Here is a 20,155-nt window from a genome sequence, read left to right on the forward strand (position 1 = left end):
ACTGCATGGCGCTGGCCGTCTGCACAGGAACTGCTCAACACAGGGGACCGCAGAGGGGCGCTGGGTGGATGCATTGCACAGTCATTTTACAGGGGTTGTTGGGCACAGTGAACCGCTGACGGGGCTGGGTGGATGCACAGGAGCTGTTCGCGACAGGGAACCAGAGCTGCGCTGGCACAGGTGTTAGCGGGTCATAAATTCGCGGTGTGGCGTCCCCGCAGTCCCCCCGCGTGGCTGGTCTGTGTCGCTGTCTGTGGTGCAGTAGGCTCGGCGCCCCCGCACTGTGACCACACGCTGCGGCACATCCCGCCGGTAATCGGCCGTCTGACCCGACCCTTTGAGACTCTGCTGTCTGACCCGACCCTGTGAGACTCTGCCGTCTGATCCGTCCGCTCTGCCGACTGACCCGCTTTTCCTGGACGCAGCTCCGGACTGTCTCCGGACCAGTTTGACCCGCCCTCTCTTCACCGGCTCCGAGCTAAGCCCCGTCAGCTCCCTACCAGCTCCGTCCCACTCCTCCGCACTAATTTGACACTGTTCTGACCGTCTATCTTCGTCCCTAGCTCCAGACTGATATCAGACTACTGACCGTCACTTTAGTCTGCCTGTCCTGGTGCTACTCCGAACTGCTGTTCCCTCCCGCAGTTCCGCACTGGTGTGAGACTAGTCTGACAGCCTCTCTCCGTCCCGTGGCTTCAGACTACCCTGATACTATTCTGACCTTCCGCTCGCCCCCGCAACTCCGGACCCTGGTGGTGCTCGAGTCTGCTCAGACCGCCCCTCAGAGCCCCGCACTGAGGGATCTTAGTCTGCCTATCGTGGGTAAAGTCTGACCGTCTCTCTCCCCCTCCCACAGCTCCGTACTCTGGTGGTACTCAGCCCGTCCGATGACGGAGGCGTGATGGCGCTGCCCGTGGGTAACAGCAGCAGCGGGGGCGGCGGAGACCCGTCGCCCGACCCCAGCGGAGGCGGCGTCATGGAGGAACTCTTCCCGGCCGTCATCCAGTGCTTCAGCGTCACACTCTGCGGGTCAGTACAGCCGACAGCGTCACACTGTGCGGGTCAGTGTGCTGGATAATGATGAACGATCAGGGTGTCGGCAGAGGTAGGCACTTTGTAAATGAATTTTTGGTGTACGTTTATCAGTCGATATCAATGGTTGATTATGATTACGATCAACTTCGTCTGTTATTGTTGCTTATGCAAATGTTGATGAGCGCAGGTCCCCGTGTCCGTTAAATTTTTGAGGCAGGCTTGTAAAATGTTGTATACCGAGTGACCCAGAAAAAAAAACTTCCCAACCTTAGATATGTAGTTCTCAAAAAGTAGTTAAGATATAATATTGAAACTTTGAATAGCCTGCGCTACATATCTTCAGTAAGTAGTGCGATTTTTTATGCTATTCGGTGATTTACTCTTTAAACCATTTGCTTTTAAATCATGCCAAGTATGTAAAAGTTCCACTTTCATTCCGGCAACATGGCCTGCAGCCATTACCTTCCACTGGCTTATACTCTCATCGACGGTGCAGGGTGACACGTTTTCTCACGCAACCACGATAGCTCTCTGCATGGGTGTCGATTTCTGCCGAGTTTTGGGTGCCGGAACTCTCCCCACTCCACGCCTGCTTGACTTTTGTAGCTGTAACAGACGGCGCGGGCTACGGTCAACGCTAGGGTCGCGGTGGATTTGTGGTGCTTGGGCACCCGCAACTCAGCAGATATTGACATCCATGGCTCTAAGCAAGCGGCACCAATGTCGGATGAAGTCCCCACTGTTTTAGCCGCCTTCAGCTGACTCAAATGCTCTCCGGGCTGAATTCCTATGAAAAGGTAGCCTTTCCATCAGCTTCCTGTCGGCTACCGGCAATGCTGCCTTTCAACAGCTATGCCACGGAATATGTATTCGTAGAGTCAGGGGTGTAGGATCGCAAAATAGGTTGGGGGGGCTGAACCCCGGACGCCGCGCCGGTGGGGTGGCGACAAAAGGTGCTGAGCGGGGGGGGGGGGGCGGGGAAACCAGCAGTGGAAAAGGTGTTGACCGGGGGGAGGGAGCGTGGACCATGGTGGTGAAAAGCGGGTCTATGACTTGAGTGATATGACCTATTCTCTCCCCCTGGATCCAAGTTCAGGCTTATAAAATAAGGCGTAGGTATTTATATTCCGGCTCAACGTTTTGCAACCACATTTATGCTTTTCAAATGCAAAGTGATGCCATTAAAACGGTACATGTATGCTCTTCTTTAGGGCTGATGAGAGATTCAATTTCTTGATTGATTCAGTGTTTAGATTCCTATCCCCTAGTTTGGCAAACTGTTTTAGGGTTTCCTTGGAGGTACCCCTGCAATTTCCTAAACTAAAATCTAGGTACTCATTTTTCACCAATCACCCACTTCATTTCAGAAGGGTCAAGTTTTTGTGTAAAGATTGTAGACTGTTTAATGGCTCCCTTTTGGCTGTTTCAGAGACCTCCTCGACTACTTCTAGGGCCACGATAGCGGTATCGACAAAGTAGGCGGATCGTGATCGGTAAAACAGGACAGTCACAGAACAATTTCTGTTGTAGTATTTCGCAAAACCCCCGCATTCTGCATATCATTGGAAGCATAGTTTTGTTTTTAAAGTTGTAAGTCGTGTAGCCACACGAATACTCCCAAAATGCACAAAACAATTGCAGGCACGTACCTAGGATTTGGCCCAGGGGGGGGGGCGGAGGATCCGGGGGGGGGGGGGGCTTCCTCTCTACAGGGCGCCTCCTCTCTACAGAGGGCAAGGGAGGATCTAGGCGAACGCTTTTGTGGGGGGGGGGGGGGGTACACGTCGGCCGACATGACTGATCTGATGGATGAATTCTGACGACCGGGGGAGGGGAGCGAGTATGTCGAGATCAAAAGGCATTTCGTCTTCGTCGTTTCTATAAGATGAAGCTTTATCGTTCTAAGTCACTCGGCTCATTGGTTTTAGTTAAATCCACCTATGCAAGTGCGTCGCCACGGATTTCTTACTTGGGGGGGGGGGGGGTGGCGTATCGACCGACTTAAAAACATAGAAGTTGATATTGTTACCGCACTTTTAGCGTAATGCATTAGTAGCATACAGTAGCGATCTCTCTTATTGACCTGTTAACGAACCGACGGCGCGAAGCGCTGCGAAAATTTGCAAAACAAACGTTTTTTTAAGAATGATGTTCCACTTTTCACAGGCAAATATTCGCCTGGAGTGGTAGGCTGTGCCGCATCACACGGGCTGAGTTCACGAATTATAACTTTGTCCTAATGCTCACAATCGTCAGGCGCTTAATTGCGTGATAAACGGCACAACTAGCGCTCCAGTCAACTGATAGCTTCTGAGGAGTGGAACATCATTCTGTAGTCGACTATACACTTAGGGAATTTTGATTCAATTTGACACGGTTGGTGTTATTACAGTCACGACCTTTCTTATTGATTGGTGTATGAATCGGAGGCGCGGAGCGCCGAGAAAATTTGCAAAAGCATTTGTCAAAACACTGCTCCAAATCACAAATTTTACAACTCTTTTAGTATGGTAGTACAAGCCGGAGTTCCTTCACACTCCATAGTACACATATGAATTCCGATTCAATTTGACACGGTTGGTTGGTGTAATTACAGTCACGATCTCGTATTGACCTGTAGGTACACAAATTTGCAAAAGAAAAACACACACAGAGGGGCCTCCTCTCTAGAGAGGACCACCTCTCTACTGTGGGCCTCCTCTTTTCACAGGGCCTATCAACTACAGAAGGCCTCCTCTCTACAGAGGACTTCCTTTCTACTGAGGGTCTATCTCTTTCAGAGGGCACCCTTTCTTCAGAGGACCTCCTCTCTACAGAGGACCTCATCTCTGCAAAGGGCCTCCGGCCTCCTCTCTACTGAGGGAGTCCTCTCTACATACCTCTCTACATCCTCTCTTCAGAGGGCCTCCTCTCTACAGCGGGCCTCCTCTCTTCAGAGGGCCTTCTGCTTTCAGGCGGTCTCCTTTCTACAGAGGGCCTCCTCTCTAACTACACAGGGCCTTCTTTCTACAGATGGCCTCTTCTCTACAGGGGGCCTCCTTTCTACAGAGGGCCTCCTCTCTAAAGGGGCCTCCTCTCTACAGAGGGGCCTCCTCTCCTCTTACAGAGGGCCTCCTCTCTACTGAGGAGTCAGAGGGGCCCTAGCGGTCAGACACAGACACTAGCAGTTATTCACAGGAGGCCCCAGGAAGTAAGAAGGACCCTAGCTGTCAGGCTGGTCAGAGGCCCTGAATATCCTGACGTGATTTTTGGGATTCCCTTGAATTTCTTTCGCCTCCGACGTGATTTTGGCCCCGTGGCCTTCGGCCCACGGGGGCCTCCTGCAAACCCCGAGGGGGGGGGGGGGGGCACCCCGTCCATCTTGGGTACGTCCCTGAACAATTGTCCTCATCGTTCGTCCTACCGTCCGAGTTCCACCTACATGGCCTTGCACCCACCCCTAAACAAACGAAACGAAGCTGTTGAGTGTCGCGCCTTTGTTTTGTTGTGTTTTCTGCTTTCTGCGCCGCTTTAGCGTGCGTTCGGTATCCGGAAAATATCGTTTGGATATTCTCGGCCGGAAAATTATTGGTGGGTGCCTATCTTCAACATGTCTCATTATCGCGATACCGAACGTAATCCCCGATAATTATCGCTGATGCCGGATAATTTTCCCTGATTATCCGGATGCCGAAGGCACGCACTAACATCCAAAGGTTTTGTGCTGTATCGTCAGCTGATTATGCCTGCGATGGCGTCAAATTCCGTAAAAAGGATTTGGCCTTTTTCTGAAGGCGAGACATAAGAGATATCTTAGAAAAAAAGATGAAAAAACATTTAAAAGTTACTGAATGTGCAAATTTCTTTCACCAAATCCTTTTAAGATAATGCCAGTTTATTTTTATTCATTATGACGTTATCATTTTAAAGATTTGACATAATCATAAACGATCAGCTGACGATATTTCACCGGCCTTGATTTCACCTCTATTTTACTATTTATAGTCTTGTTACAAAAACGGTGTGACAACGTTCGGGAGGTGAAATAACCCGGTTGATTTTTATGTGTACCCTCCTGGTTTTGTTTTGCTAGTATGTTCTTTCTAATGACTCGAAAGTCATTTTATAAATTAAATTTACTCCCTTTATTGTAATGCACATTTTCAAAGCCCCCAGTTAGTTTTAAGGCCAAAATTGGGTAGTTAGTCGTAAAGCAGAGAGGCGCTTTACCGAGACTCCAGAGATGCTTTCTAATCGGACCAAGGCCCAAGCCAAACCAAACCTAACCAAACCTGACCTAAACTCACCTACAACCTACAACCAAAAACATGCAACCAGGAACCTACAACCTAAAATCTACCACCTTAAACCTAAAACCTACACCCTACAGCCTAACCTACAGCGCATCTCCTTGGTCGCAAAAAGAAGTGTGACGCCTGCTTTACTACTACCCAAAATTGTAACTTTGCCAAGTTGAGCTTTCTTTAATTTGTAAATATTTTATAATGTTGGGGGGGCTGCCTGGCAAGTTGGGGGGGCTGACCAGCAGGTTGGGGGGGCTGAAGCCCCCCCAACTGTATAGGATCCTACGCCCCTGCGTAGAGTATATATTCCGTGGCTATGCTGTGGTCTAATGGCACAGATGACAGAATGAGGAACCAGTGTGCTCTAATTTTTCCCTTATCCGGTCGATTGCCTGTTTGATCTACTCAAAGTGAGCAAGCTCAGTAGCAAGCCGTGCGCCGTACCCAAGGCCGTACATTAGGGCCGTATCTCTCTTTTTGCTTGAGACGGTGGTGAAACGAAGACATCTGTGAGCACGATCAAGGCCGTATATACGATCTTGACTCAGTATTTTAATATCTGGCATACGAGTAAGACAAAAAATAAATCAAAGAATTGCCGCACGTGCTGCTTTCATTCACGTGTTTGAGTTCCTGGGACTTTTTGTAACCTAGGACCGAGAGGGCCTTGGGACCGAGGGCGTCTAAACCAAACCTCTTCATGGTTCAAGACCGGCGAAAAGCAAAAGCTTGTCACTTTATTCCAGATAGCAGTGCTGGCGCGGTGTATACTGTACAGTTTTATAATTTGGCATACCAAGGCGCAAAGAGGTGGCGCATGCGTTGCGAAAATTTCGCCTTGTTATTTGCGTTAATATCCGAGATAATGATATTTAAGGTTGTGAACGTTTTTTTGGGGGCCACCCGGTAATTAAAGCTTGTTCGGTCATTCTGTTAGCTGATGATATAAATATTACATAATATAAATATTATCAGCTATATAATAAAAATATAATGAATAATTTAAATAAAAAGGTCCAAGTGAGTTGTATCTGCTAATAAAAAACTATGTCCCTATCAGATAGGTAATCTGTTCCGTCAGTTGCGCACGGCACTAATCTGTATGGTGCGCCGATTTCAGGTACCTGGCCGGCCGGTTCAAGGTCATCTCCAGCCATGAGGGGCGTGGCATTGAGCTGTTTGTCGGCAAGTTCGCGCTGCCGACTCTCATCTTCCTCTCGATGGCCACGCTGGACTTCACGTAAGGAGCTGGTCCCGCCTGTGGGTGGGGTCTGTGTGGGGCGGGCTGTGTAGCCACACTGGACTTTACGTAAGCGACTGGCCCTGGCTGTGTGAGGGGTACTGTGGGCAGGGGTCTGCAGTTCGTGGGTTATGGTGAGAACTGAGCAGGAAGGACACTGCCGGATCGCCGACTATTAGCTCATCGGGTGATTTGATGGGACAAACGAGTAAAGCCAACAATCCATGTGCTTACGCCGGTTTCAAAGAGTGTCACTCGTATGCATGTTTGTGAAACGCTGCTATTATGTTTCTGAATTATCGATACACTGCTAGTCACACCTTGTTTAGATCTACCGGACGTTGAAGTGCCGCAGCTTGCCGAACGTTGTGAGCTGGTGTATCGGCCTCCCCGGCTCTCCGCCACCCGACCCCTCATCACCCTCCTGGCCTCCCGCAGCGTGGTCAACTGGAACTTTTTGTTGGCGATCCTGCTGTCCAAGTCTGCCGTGTTCGCGGTGGTGCTGATCGGCTGCCTGGTGGTGACGCGGCCGTCCGACTACTCCACCGGCGCCCTCTACGCCATCTTCTGCACCCAGAGTAACGACTTCGCGCTCGGATATCCCATCAGTGAGTGGAGTGCAGCCGCCCGCGGCTTTATACCTCCTCAGTGGCATAATTACTCGAACATGCATGCAATGTGTTTGTTATGCGAATATTACTCCGTTTTTGTTACACATCACGAAAACGATAGCTTTTGCGTAAATCCTTTATCATTTCACATACCAGCGAATAGCCACGCACGTTGTGGTTAATGCCGCCAATGTACAAAGATGTACTTACACTTTAGAGATAAGTTTCTTGCACACCCACCCCAGTGTCTGACACTGTCCGCTCCCCTGGCAGTCTCTGCGATCTACAAGGACTCCCACCCGGAGTTTGTCAGCTACCTGTACCTGGTGGCTCCGGTGTCGCTGTGCCTGCTGAACCCGGTCGGCTTCGTGCTGATGGAGCTCTGGAAGCGGCGCCACCTCTCCCTGGCGCTGGAGAGCGGTGACGGCCCAGCTCGCCGGCGAGTCTCCGTCTGCCGGCTGGTGCTGCTCTCGCTGAAGGGCGCCTTCACCAACCCCATCGTGGTGATGACCGGACTGGGCGTCGTGGGGAACGTGGTGTTCCAGCACGTCATACCCAAGGTGCTCTACAACATCCTCAATGTGAGTGGCAGCACAGACAGCCGGAGACTGATCGGCTTTGGCACATTATGTCGTGGATGTTGGAGTTGTTTTTTTCCACAATTGGATAATTAACTGTGAAGTAGACAAGTAGTTCATTTTAGCTCATTTCTATTTTCGTCTTTTCATGTTTAAAACCTTTCACGACTGACTCTTCCTCTGCCGAGCCGTCTCTCAGACGTGTCTATCCCATTACTGACCTCTTCCCCTCTGCCGAGACGTTTCTCTCCCACTACTCTATTCTCCCGTCCCCAGACGTTCGCGCAGTCTTACTCTGCCACTACACTGAGTACTGACTATCCTCTGGTCCCCAGACGTTCTCGGAGTCGTACTCGGCCACGGCGCTGTTCATGCTCGGCCTGCACATGGTGACCGAGTCCAAGTCGTCGGCGCGCTCCGGCCGCTACGTCGTGCCCTTCATCTTGATCGGCGTCAAGTCGGTGGTGATGCCGCTCGTCACCCGCGAGTCCATGAGCCTGCTGCAGGGATCCAGCACCGCCAACACAAACATCACCATCGTGAGTTGAGCTCTGAAAATTCGAGGGTTGAGCATTATTGTTACATAGAAATGTGTGATTGCCTTTTGCCAACCAAAGCGTTTGGTTGCTCTCAACACTCTGTCGTTTGAGTTCATATCACCTCTGTGTTTTCGCTGTGGTCTCTGACGCGGCTGTGTCCGTTCCTCAGGATCTGACCAACTACGCGTTTCTGTACGGAATCCTGCCGACGGCGCCCAGCGTCCTGGTGTACGCCACGCACTACGAGACCGCCGTGGAGGTGGTAAGTACGGTGTGGGGTGCTGAGTGCAGTATCAGATGGTAGGTAAACACCCAGCGTCCTGGTGTACGCCACACACTACGAGACGGCCGTGGAGGTGGTGAGTACGGTGTGGGGTGCTGAGTGCAGTATCAGATGGTAGGTAAAACACCCAGCGTCCTGGTGTACGTCACACACTACGAGACGGCCGTGGAGGTGGTGAGTACGGTGTGGGGTGGGTTCGTTGAGCGGGCGGCGGGCGTTGTGACTATACATACAGGGTGTCCCATAAGTTCGTTCTCACCTAAATTTTACGTTTTTAGGCTCTCTTGCTTAAAGGCACGCTGAAATTGGTTCGTTACTGAGCTTCCGTGGTTGCCATGGCTAGTAGAAATATGCTCCACAGTAACTAATTTCTGTAGACAAAATAGTTTTTGCTAGAGAGCCCGTTTCCTACACAGACGGCTAACGCCGCAACATAGAGGTCTCCAACACGGGTACGTCTCGGTATTTAGTCAGCACGTGACCATTCGCGACGAATTGAGGGTGATTGAGGCCTACCAGTCTGTAGACAATGTCCATCGCTAACTGGACGCACAGTCAGCAAGTGACACCGATGATTTGTCGGGAGTCAATCATTGCAAGTTTATCCTCTTTTTTGTCAGCTCTCAGGAGTGAGCCATGTGGCCAAAACTGTGTAGCGCCAAAGTGGCCATCAAAAAGGTCAAAGGGTTAGAAAGTTGGTAAGAGGACTTTTCAGGATGGATTACCAGCTGTCTAAAATTGTTCTTACGGGGTACATAACTCAAGGTGACTTAAGCTTTGCTTACCGGAGGGCTCAAAACAGTCAAAAACGTCTTAATATGGCCAAACATGAGTTTCGTTATGCCTGAGGCTAAAAAACTAAAGGGCTGAGGACATCAACCAGGTCATCTGGACTAACTAGTCCACGTTCGAGATGAAACACCCGTCCAAACCCGAAAACAACCCCATAAGGGCGAAGGAGGAGGCCTCCGTTTCGTCCCGTTATGTTCCTATGCGAAAGGCCAAGATCACGGTATTGTGGGGTTATAGGCGTCCAGACGCTGACCAGGTTGCGATTGGTGTCCCAGAAACAGCTTTGGGAAGCATAATGCTTTTCTAAGAAAATCTAGGAGGAGTTTCAGCCCTCAAGCTGAACTCGAACCGCGAGTATGAACACATTTATAGAGGAGAAAATGGCATCCGAGAGGTCGTAGGCCCATCTTCAGGCAAGACAGTGCATCAGTGCACAGGCCAAGCAAAGCTTAAAAGTGGTGGAAGGAGACTGTGACAGGCGTTTGTGGCAAGACCACATGCCAGGCACCTCATCGGATCAAAATTTCATAAAAAATTGTTGGTTATGCTGAAATTTAGGCTCGTCGAAGCGTAGCGCTGTTCCAGCCTCGAGGAGCTCACGGCGCATGTCAAGTCAGTCTGGGTTAACTTTAAGCCTGCTATGCAGCCAAACATGCCGGTTGGCATGCCGCAGCATGTGCTCATGTGTTTGCCTATTAAATGGGGAGCACATTGAGGGGTCATAAATATATCAAAACGCAAAGTACTCTGTTTCACATGCAAATAAAATGTGAGAACGAACTTATGGGACACCCTGTAGTGTCTGGTCTTGAACCGGTGAGGTGAATGGTGCATCAAGTAATGTAGCAAAAAGTGACTAGAGAGACGGAATCGGGCGTGAGGATTTGACAGCCCAGTGCTTATTGTGATGTGCTGTCAGACTGTTAGCTCATTTTGTACCTCTCATCTATTTCTTCTCAGGTGGCCAGCTCTCTGGTGATTGGCACGTTCCTTATAGCACCACTCATGACGGCGGACCTCTGACTATGACCTCTGTCCGTCTGTCCCCAGGTGGCCAGCTCTCTGGTGATTGGCACCTTCCTCTCTGCGCCGCTCATGTTTGTCTCGGCCTGGATGGTCAGTCTGTACTCGACTGTAGAGCCGTCCCAATACATCCAGTACATCGACCAGTACATCTTCGACATCAGCACCATCGGACTCGTCTGCTGCGTGAGTTATACCCTGGATCCTGGTTCTAACAGCGGTTGGTCAAAATCATGAACGGCTCCTATCTCCTTTTTGCGGCGAGTTTGATATACCTTTGCTGAGTGCTTATCGTGCAGTTGTTGTATCATAAGTTTTATTCGCCTTCACAGTTTTGTTTATCTGTGACTCCTGTACTGTCTACCGCGCCCCAATTAGCGAACAGCTACAATACCGTGAACGCGTGCCCCTGATATGCTTTAAGATCTGGGTACTGGGAGTTTTCATGCTGAGCGGACGCCGGTCAGCACTCGCACCACATTGAACCCCGTCTCTGATATGTTTCAGGTCTGGGTACTGGGAGTGTTTGTGCTGAGCGGCAAATTCAGACGGGTGCCGCACTTCATCACCACCTGCCTGATCGTCTCTCAGGTGAGGAACTCGGGATGCGCCGTGTCGGATGGGGTCGCAGAACCCAACACCCCGTGATCCTTAACAGAATCGTGTCTCAGGTGAGGAGCGCGGGTCCCGACGCCCGTCTCGGACCGGGTCAGGTCGTGTCACAAGCGGGTCACGCACAGTATCCGTATAACGGTTTCAAATCGTGTTGCTAGCCCCCACGGCCCAGACCCCGTCGCAGGTCGTGACACACCCGCCCGTATCGGGTCGCGTCACAGGTGGAGCCCAGCCGTTACTCTCCCTTCCCTCACCATCAGTGTCCATGGACAGGTGTGTGGGTGATGTGTGTAGATGTAGCCTGGTGCTAACGGTCCGCGATACAGCCGGCCGTACCCAAATAACGGGCCATTAGACGGGAATAAGGTGTTAACTCGGGCTCTGAGGTGTTTGGTGGACTACCGGCTGTCCTCTGCAGCAGCTGCTGTCGATTAGTGGCGTGTCACTGGCAAAGGTCTGCGTGGCTCCATACCATCTCTGACTCAGAGAGAATCTGTACTAGCCTGCCTTATTCACTATTCAGCACTATCCAGCTACATAATGACGTGTTATGCGACCCATCCACTCCTTACTGTGTCATCCCAGAGGTCAGACAGTGATTGGACGTGTAACCTGTCCTTCCCATACCATACGCCATCCTCCGGTCAGGCTATATCCCGTCGGCCGTGACTTCCCTGCTGTGTTCCAGTTGATGTCCTTGTCTCACCACCCCGTTTGTACCTATTGCAGGCGGTGGCCTGTGTGGGCGCCATCCTGTCCACACAGCTGGCGTGTCCGACGGCCGGCTGGCAGTACTACCTGCACTTCCTGCCGCTGGTGGTGGGGGTGCTGAGCAGCCGCGTGTGGACCGCGCTGCTTGCACTGGCCCTGCTCTTGCTGCGCACACGCTCGCTGTGCTTCGTGCTGCGCTGCCGGCTGCCCTTCATGGCCATCGGATGGGCGTGAGTGGGGGGAGGAAATAGTGGGTTGGATCGGCTGGACCGTTCCGTTTGACCCTCAGGAAACATGCCTATTCAGATCGTGTTTTTTATGTCTTGACATATCATTTTGTTGTTGTGTCCACTCTACTTCACTAAAGCCGACGTATCCACTTCAATTAAATATGTGTCCCGAACTTGACGACCCGTTATTTGCGACGTTCTTTTCTTTCAAGCAAATAACTATGTAGACTATAAAGATAGGACCTTGTAGTCATCTTGTCCGGTCCTGCTGACCTTTCGACCATTTGTCCGTCTCAGATTTCCGCTGTGTCTGACGATTGTGCTGCTGGCCACCAACGAGGGACACCACATGTACGAGGGCGACCCGAACTTCCAGCTGGGTCAGTTCCAGTCCATCACGGCCATCGTCATACTCAGCGTCTCGCTAACAGGTGAGATCGTCTCCCCTATTCTCCCCGTTTCCCTGTCCTCCGTATCCCAGTCTCCCGTCTATCTGTGGCAGGTAAGTCAGTCCCGTGTTCCCTGTGGTCGAGACCCCTGGGTGAGGTCTGTCTTCCTGACAGTAAGGTCCGTCTTTCCACTCCCTCACAACTTCCTGGTGGGTTGAGATCGTTTTGGTTCTCCGCGTCCCATCTTGCGTGAGTCGGGTCTTCACTCCTAAATTTCCCAAGGGATGATCGTTCTAAGATTTGCTCATTTCAGCCAGTATTGAACTATCGACTATTGGCAATGTTACGACTTTCCAGTCCCTCCGTTGTCTGTCCCGCAGTGACTCTGTCCTGTCTGGCGGGCCCTAACCCTCTTGTCTGTCCCGCAGTGACTCTGTCCTGTCTGGTGCTGCACCTGCGCTACAGCCACGTGTACCGCCAGTACACGCCCCACCTGATCGCCAACGGGCGCGGCTCACCGGATATGAGCGTGGGAGGCCGCTCCCCGGAGCCGGGGTCACGGTCGGCGGTCACCAGCGACGCGGAATCGGTGTCCGAAGGACAGGCGGATATCACCACTGGTGAGGATACAGACTATAACACAGACTGTACACCACGGGCACGGCGACACGGACTCGGTGTCCGGGGGACAGGCGGGTATAACAAAGGGCTAATCATGATGATGAGGACCTTTGAGATCGTTGGCCATTATCGAAGGTAACGACGGCGTCACCACCGGTTACCGGGACAGTACATCATTGATTCAATAGCCCGGACAGTGGACACTTTGCTAAGGATGTGTGTTTGAGCCGTGCGTCTGATTTTTTGTAGTCAACGTAAGAAGCCAAACGGCGTTACCTTTTTAATGCATACCGCGTCAGTTCTGGCTGAAGGTACTTTTTTGCTTACAGTCACCCTTACCCTGTGTCTTTGTGCAGTGAACGACATCGAGGACCTGGTGCCGAGCAGTAACGGTGGACCGCTCGACAACCAGACGACGTGTACGAGGCAGCGGCCCTGCAACCCGGGACAACAGCAGGCCTGCAGGTAGGGAGTCGCACTTTAAGCCTGTAACACGGTAACTACTATCGGCCTGTAAACGGGGACAACAGGTCATAGGCCTGCAGGCAAGGACTGCGAATGACTACAGCCCGGTGCAGCTGCAGGTCTGCAGGCGAGAGAAATTTCTGTCAGAGACTGTTACGCAGCTGCAGTAAAACTGTCCTGTAAATGGCACTGTTATCCCTTCCCCTCTGTCTTTATTTCTTACACCACATCTCTTCCTCCCTCGCCCAACTGATCCCTCTACCCGCCGTCTCCCTACAGGCAGCTGGTGCGCGACTACTTTGACCAGGAGCGGTCGGAGCTGAGCTCTGTTCCTCCCATCAGTTACCTAACTGCCTCCTCTCCCGTCCTACAGGCAGCTGGTGCGCGACTACTTTGACCAGGAGCAATCGGAGCTGAGCGGCGCATTCTGCGAGGCCGAGGACCAGCTGCAGACCACCAAACACGTCATCATGCTGCTGCTGCTCAGTCTCTCCATGATCGTGGTGAGTTACCGGGTGCAGCAAGAAATGGATTGTGAATCTGGAGGTGGTATTCGTCATGGAGAAAGACCAATTTCATCGTTAAGTAGCATTGGCAATCTGCTTCTTTTTTTTTTTGAAGAAATAACGGATTGAGATGGAATAAATCGATTAAAAAGGCATGTGATGCTTTGAACGCTAGATTGGCGAGGTCACAACAGGTTCCTTCACGGAGTGACTATCTCGTACTGTGAGTCCCGTCCGTTGGTGACCGTCCCGTAATTCCATTGTGCCGCCATGACAGAAGAGTCTGCTTTTTCCATTTCCAGATTGTCCCCTCCCACTGTGCCACCGCAGGGCCTGGTTCTCTCATATGCGACCGCTACTGTCCACCAGTGACCGTGCCCTGTCCCTTGTCACCTTACAGGGCCTGCTCCTGTCCGTGTGGTACCTGGTGATGGACACGATGTTCGCCAGTGACCGTCACCCGTGACCATCTCCTCACAGGGTCTGTTTCTGTCGGTGTGGAACCTGGTGATGGACACGATGTCCGTCACTGACCGACCCTGTGTCCTCACAGGGCCTGTTCCTGTCCGTGTGGAACCTGGTGATGGATACCATGTCCGTAATGACTGTCCCCTGTCTCCGTACAGGGTCTGTTCCTGTCCGTGTGGAACCTGGTCATGGACACGATGACGGGCATCTACGTGGAGGTGGACTTTATCGACGGCGCGCTCAACTTTGGCCAGGGCGTGTTCGTGTTCCTGCTGTTCGGCCTGGACAACGAGCTGATCGTCCTGCCGCTGGTGCACTGGTGAGTGGTGGTGACAATCTGGTGGTGGTTGGCGGCGGGAAGGATGGTGACAGTGGTGGTGTTTAGCCGGGCGGGAGGGATGGTGACTAATTAGTGGTGTCTATAGGACTGCCAGGGTGGTGCGGTTGATGTTGGATGTAATCGAGGTCGAAAGTTTAACTGCTTCCAGTTATAGCGAGAAGGGGGCGGTAAAAGATAACGTGCGTATTCTACATCACCGTCAGGCTGCTGGTAAGCCGATTAAAGTCGATAACTGTGTGGCTGCGACTGCCTCAAGCGTGACTTATCAACTGTGAATGTGCCTTACAGGTGGCGCCGTCTGTTGCATATGCGGCTCGTACACGGTCCACCTACCCGATGTTACTGTAATGATTGTATGTGACTGACCGTGACCTGACTGTTCTGTGATCATCATTACAGGTGGCGCCGGTTGCTGTACGGCTCGGACACAGTCCACCTGCCGGACATGTCCGTGATGACTGACTGTGACTGACTGTACCTTACAGGTGGCGCCGTCTGCTGTACGGCTCTGACACGGTCCACCTGCCGGACCCGGCTGTTGTGACTGAGGCTGTGACTGACTGTATCTGTGACTGTGTCTGTGACTGTGTCCTCACAGGTGGCGCCGTCTGTTGTACGGCTCGGACACGGTCCACCTGCCGGACATGTCCGTGATGACTGACTGTGACTGACTGCATCTGTGACTGTGTCCTCACAGGTGGCGCCGGTTGCTGTATGGCTCGGACACGGTCCACCTGCGGGACCTGTCCGTGATGGCTGACTGTGACTGACTGTATCTGTGTCTGTAACTGTGACTGACTGTGGCTGTTTACAGGTGGCGCCGTCTGCTCTATGGCTCTGACACGGTCCACCTGCCGGACATGTCCGTGATGACTGACTGTGACTGACTGCATCTGTGACTGTGTCCTCACAGGTGGCGCCGGTTGCTGTATGGCTCGAACACGGTCCACCTGCGGGACCTGTCCGTGATGGCTGACTGTGACTGACTGTATCTGTGTCTGTAACTGTGACTGACTGTGGCTGTTTACAGGTGGCGCCGTCTGCTGTACGGCTCTGACACGGTCCACCTGCCGGACCCGGCTGTTGTGACTGAGGCTGTGACTGACTGTATCTGTGACGGTGTCCTCACAGGTGGCGCCGGCTGCTCTATGGCTCGGACACGGTCCACCTGCCGGACCTGGCTGTGGTGTCTGTGTCTGTGACTGACTGTGGCTGTTTACAGGTGGCGCCGTCTGCTGTACGGCTCTGACACGGTCCACCTGCCGGACATGTCCGTGATGACTGACTGTGACTGACTGTATCTGTGACTGTGCCTTACAGGTGGCGCCGTCTGCTGTACGGCTCGGACACGGTCCACCTGCCGGACGTGTCCGTGATGACTGACTGTGACTGACTGTACCTTACAGGTGGCGCCGCCTGCTGTACGGCTCGGACACGGTCCACCTGCCGGACCCGGCTGCTGTGTGACTGAGGCTGTGACTGACTGTGGCTGTTTACAGGTGGCGCCGTCTGCTCTATGACTCGGACACGGTCCACCTGCCGGACGTGTCCGTGATGACTGACTGTGGCTGACTGTATCTGTGACGGTGTCCTCACAGGTGGCGCCGGTTGCTGTACGGCTCTGACACGGTCCACCTGCCGGGCCCGGCTGTTATGACTGAGGCTGTGACTGACTGTATCTGTGTCTGTAACTTTGACTGACTGGCTGTTCACAGGTGGCGCCGGCTGCTCTATGGCTCTGACACGGTCCATCTGCCGGACGTGTCCGACCTCGACCACGAGACGCGCCAAACGTGCAACCAGTTCATCAACTACCACCTGATGGCCTGCAAACGCGAACTGGTCACCGACAAACGGTACGGGAAAAACATCCGCCCCTGATTTTTTTTTTTCATGATAAACCATCTTCGTCCCTGCTCGCCCAATGCTCGAACTGTCTTGCCTGGGCTCTCACCCTCCCCCACACAGGTGGGAGCCGTTTGAGTTTCAGGGCGTTGTCCTGACAGTTGTCCTGACAGCCCTTGTGGCTGAGACGATTAGTGGTAACCTGGCACATATTTATTGCCATTTGGCATTTTCAAAGATGCAGTGAGCAGTTTTTTCCCTCAACATTGAGACGTTTGTCTTCGGTAAATTTATCTCGTCTAGCTTAATTTAGTCTGCAAGAATTGTCCTCTAAACTAATATTGAATCTGAAAATATTCCGTCACGTGACCCCCTGTCCTGACAGGTTCCAGCACGTGCTGTCTGCCCGTCTGAAGTTGTGTGGTCACGTGGTCTTTTTCCCGGCAGGTTCCGTCTGAGGCTGTTTGGTCACGTGCCCTCTGTGCCGGCAGGTTCCGTCTGAAGCCGTGTGGTCACGTGTCCTCTGTACCAGCAGGTTCCGTCTGAAGCTGTGTGGTCACGTGTCCTCTGTGCCGTCAGGTTCCGTCTGAAGCTGTTCCGTCACGTGCCCTCTGTACCGGCAGGTTCCGTCTGAAGCTGTGTGGTCACGTGTCCTCTGTGCCGGCAGGTTCCGTCTGAAGCTGTTCCGTCACGTGTTCACCGGCCAGGAGATGGTCGAGTGGCTGCTGCGCCGCGGTCTGGCCGCCGACCGCACTGAGGCCGTCAAGTACGGCCGCCGGCTGGTGGACGGCCGCGTGGTGCGCCACCTCCGGCAGCAGCACCACTTCCACGACCGGCACCTGTTCTACCAGCTGGTGAACGGCGGCCGGCCGGCGCCCCAGTCGCCGCCGCCCACGCCGCAGCCGCCGCCCACCGGCTGCGGGGTGGCCGGCTGCGGACAGGTCGGTACTGGCGTGTGCCCGCGCGCCGGCGAGACGACGCCGAGACAAAGGCAGTGAGCCATGGGTCAGACAGTACCCCAGCAGAGGCAGTGAGGCGGTGCCGCCACAGTGAGCTGGCGAGAGAGAGGCCCGACGGCCTGACAGCGGCAGTGAGCTGACGGCGCCCCGGCAGCCGACAGTGAGCCGGCAGGACAGCACCCCTTAGAACAACAGTGAGTAGGCGGCAGCGACAGTGACAGTGAGTTAGGACGGCACTCTGACAGCCACAGTGCGTCGGCCAGCCGGCGTCGCGGCAGTGAGCCGGTGCGCTCACTCGTCTGGACCCCTCGCGGTCCGTTGGGGGCGGAGGATCGGAAATCCCCTCTGTTGAATCGTCAGTCAGATCACTCAGTGGTGGCCTGCACGCTGAACGCGGCGGTGTGGTGAATGTTTTCACTGAGGTAACCCGCGGGCTGACCTCAGAGAGCGCGCCGTCAGTCTGCGAGATGGCCGTCAGTCTGAGCACAGTCTCCAGTAATTTACATGACCATGACCAATGTGTTCGTCGTATTTTTAGGGCATTATGGATATTTGTAATAGAAAAATGCCCATTTAGTCAAGGTTGCCATAAGGGAACCGCGTAGTTTACATATACGGCATAGTTAGGCAGCTGCCATTGCGTTAGAGAACCCATGCTAACTTAGAAGGATTACTTAATTTATTGCATTTTACGGTACTTTACTCTTCTTACAGAATGAGAGTCAGGTGGCGATGGTCGATTCTTGGACGCTCCAAGTTGATGCAACGATCAAATTTGGCCCACATTAATTGCATATCGAGCGCCGGCGTTTGGGGAGGCGCGTTCGGCGGTGTCACTGGGTTGTCACACGGCCCCTTTAGCTCGGCGCTCCCGCCCTCACTGGTCGGTGTTGGTTCAGCGGAGCCCGTTGGCTCGGTCCGACAGCCGGCCGCGGCCCGGACTGGCAGCCATGCCCGCGGCGCGGCCGGCCCGCCCGGCTGTCCCTCTGTCTTTCACTGGCGGCTGGCGGTCCGCAGCACACAGGGAGATGTGGCACGGATCTTCCCTGGACAGGGTACACTGACGAGACTGGGCGCTGGTTGAACACGGAAAATTCCGACTGATCAGTCATGAATAGCGGTCGGCCCAAGATGGGCGTTGTCCTGTGGGTTATACACCGCAAGACCCGTCGTCTCTCATGTGTTTCTGGCAAAAAGTTAAGTTGCCATTTGTGTAGTCTTTTTACCCTTCATGTGCGATAGATCGTGATATGTTTAGTGCTCAGTTAGGCTGTCAGTGGCGAACAATGTTTATGTGTGCTGTTCGTTTGCGCTTCTCGACTTCGTTTTAGGTACGGCGAGAACCGAGTATTGATGAATAAGAAGCCCGTATTCATATCTGGTTTTAAGGATTCCGAGCGGTTGTAGTGATCGTTTGTTTATGCTAGTGCAATTGTTTGTGATGATGATGCCCGTTATCCCATGACACCATCATACATCACTGTTATTATGACTACTTGAGCGCGCGCTTCCAACCTGTGTTTGAATCGAGTCTGGATAGGCAACTCGAGGTCGTGTTAATTTAGTCAAGATACACACCTATATTTGTGTCGTCTGCTGTGTAACTGTGACCCTGAACAATATACGATGTTGTGATGTCCGCTTGGGACCCCGGACCATCCCGGATCGTCCCCGACCGGAGACCGGACGCCGCCGCTGCCGTCAGCGACTCCGGGCGCCCCGGCCCCTGTGTCGGCGGCCGGCGCCCTCCGGTCTCAGCGGGACGCCCTGCCCCGCTGGTGGCGCGGCCGTGGTTGTCAATGTGACGTGGACGGTACCTCGTCCGTGTCATGTTGTCATGTGTTAGTCATTCAAAGAACAATATACACGATGTCAGCAGCGATCGCTAGTTTACGATGGTATCGAGTGACAGGGAGCGCCGAGCGGAGCGTGAACGCAAAGGACAAATAACAAAGCACGTCTACGCTTTTAAATGGTCTTTTAGCATAGCCTAACCAAGTCACGAGCCCAACATCAAAGCGGAAAGACTTGTCACCCACCCCATGTAGGTGACGTGTTTTGACTGCCAGCTGTGCGACCAGTCTCTCATCGATTCTCACACGAGGCGGCAGAGACATCCAGCCCCACTCGCTCCCTCTCACACCAGAGGCAGCCATTGTACGTCTGTTTATTTGGCGTATACGACAGGCGACTCGTGCTCGGGCGGCAGCACCCGCGGCAGGCGGACGCCTCCGGTGCATACCAGTATATCACATTGACTAAGGCGGGCCAGCTGGCCGACGGGCCGTGTATAATGAGCTCCAGCTGCAGGCACGGCGTGGTGGCTCTACCAAACACTCACTCAGTGACAAAACAACACACTTCCGACTGCTATCCTACGCTCTACGGTCTCCCAGCGTCAGCATCTACAAAGCGAGGCACAGTCTCACATCGGTCCGCCGTCCGTACGGTCCGCCATCAGCCACTGTAGTGCTCGGGGTACACACAGTGAAGAGGTACAGTCTCACATCGGTCCGCCGTCCGGCCGCCACAGTAGTGCTCAGAGTCTACACAGCGAAACAGTTTCACATCGGTTCGCACTACACCGTCTGGCAGGCTCCGGGTTTACGCAGCCAGGCACGG

General features: G+C 53.2%; 1 protein-coding gene across 2 annotated transcripts in view; it reads left to right on the forward strand.

Annotated features, from left to right (window-relative positions):
* LOC122374657 (integral membrane protein GPR155-like) overlaps window positions 1–19,415 on the forward strand; it is a 38,175-nt gene extending 18,760 nt beyond the window's left edge. For both annotated transcript variants that reach the window (XM_043353535.1, XM_043353544.1), the window contains exons 2-17: window positions 857–1,029; window positions 6,439–6,558; window positions 6,997–7,166; window positions 7,443–7,750; window positions 8,083–8,286; window positions 8,456–8,548; window positions 10,412–10,570; window positions 10,892–10,975; window positions 11,729–11,940; window positions 12,238–12,371; window positions 12,758–12,949; window positions 13,307–13,415; window positions 13,789–13,918; window positions 14,548–14,708; window positions 16,445–16,585; window positions 17,242–19,415. In XM_043353535.1, coding sequence (XP_043209470.1) covers window positions 902–1,029; window positions 6,439–6,558; window positions 6,997–7,166; window positions 7,443–7,750; window positions 8,083–8,286; window positions 8,456–8,548; window positions 10,412–10,570; window positions 10,892–10,975; window positions 11,729–11,940; window positions 12,238–12,371; window positions 12,758–12,949; window positions 13,307–13,415; window positions 13,789–13,918; window positions 14,548–14,708; window positions 16,445–16,585; window positions 17,242–17,572 — 2,676 coding nt within the window. In that variant the 5' untranslated portion in view covers window positions 857–901 and the 3' untranslated portion in view covers window positions 17,573–19,415. The remainder of the gene's footprint in view (window positions 1–856; window positions 1,030–6,438; window positions 6,559–6,996; window positions 7,167–7,442; window positions 7,751–8,082; window positions 8,287–8,455; window positions 8,549–10,411; window positions 10,571–10,891; window positions 10,976–11,728; window positions 11,941–12,237; window positions 12,372–12,757; window positions 12,950–13,306; window positions 13,416–13,788; window positions 13,919–14,547; window positions 14,709–16,444; window positions 16,586–17,241) is intronic.
* Window positions 19,416–20,155: the final 740 nt, after the last annotated feature.

The sequence above is a fragment of the Amphibalanus amphitrite genome, unplaced genomic scaffold, assembly GCF_019059575.1.
Source record: "Amphibalanus amphitrite isolate SeventyFive unplaced genomic scaffold, NRLGWU_Aamphi_draft 000040F_arrow, whole genome shotgun sequence".
NCBI classification, from domain to species: domain Eukaryota; kingdom Metazoa; phylum Arthropoda; class Thecostraca; order Balanomorpha; family Balanidae; genus Amphibalanus; species Amphibalanus amphitrite.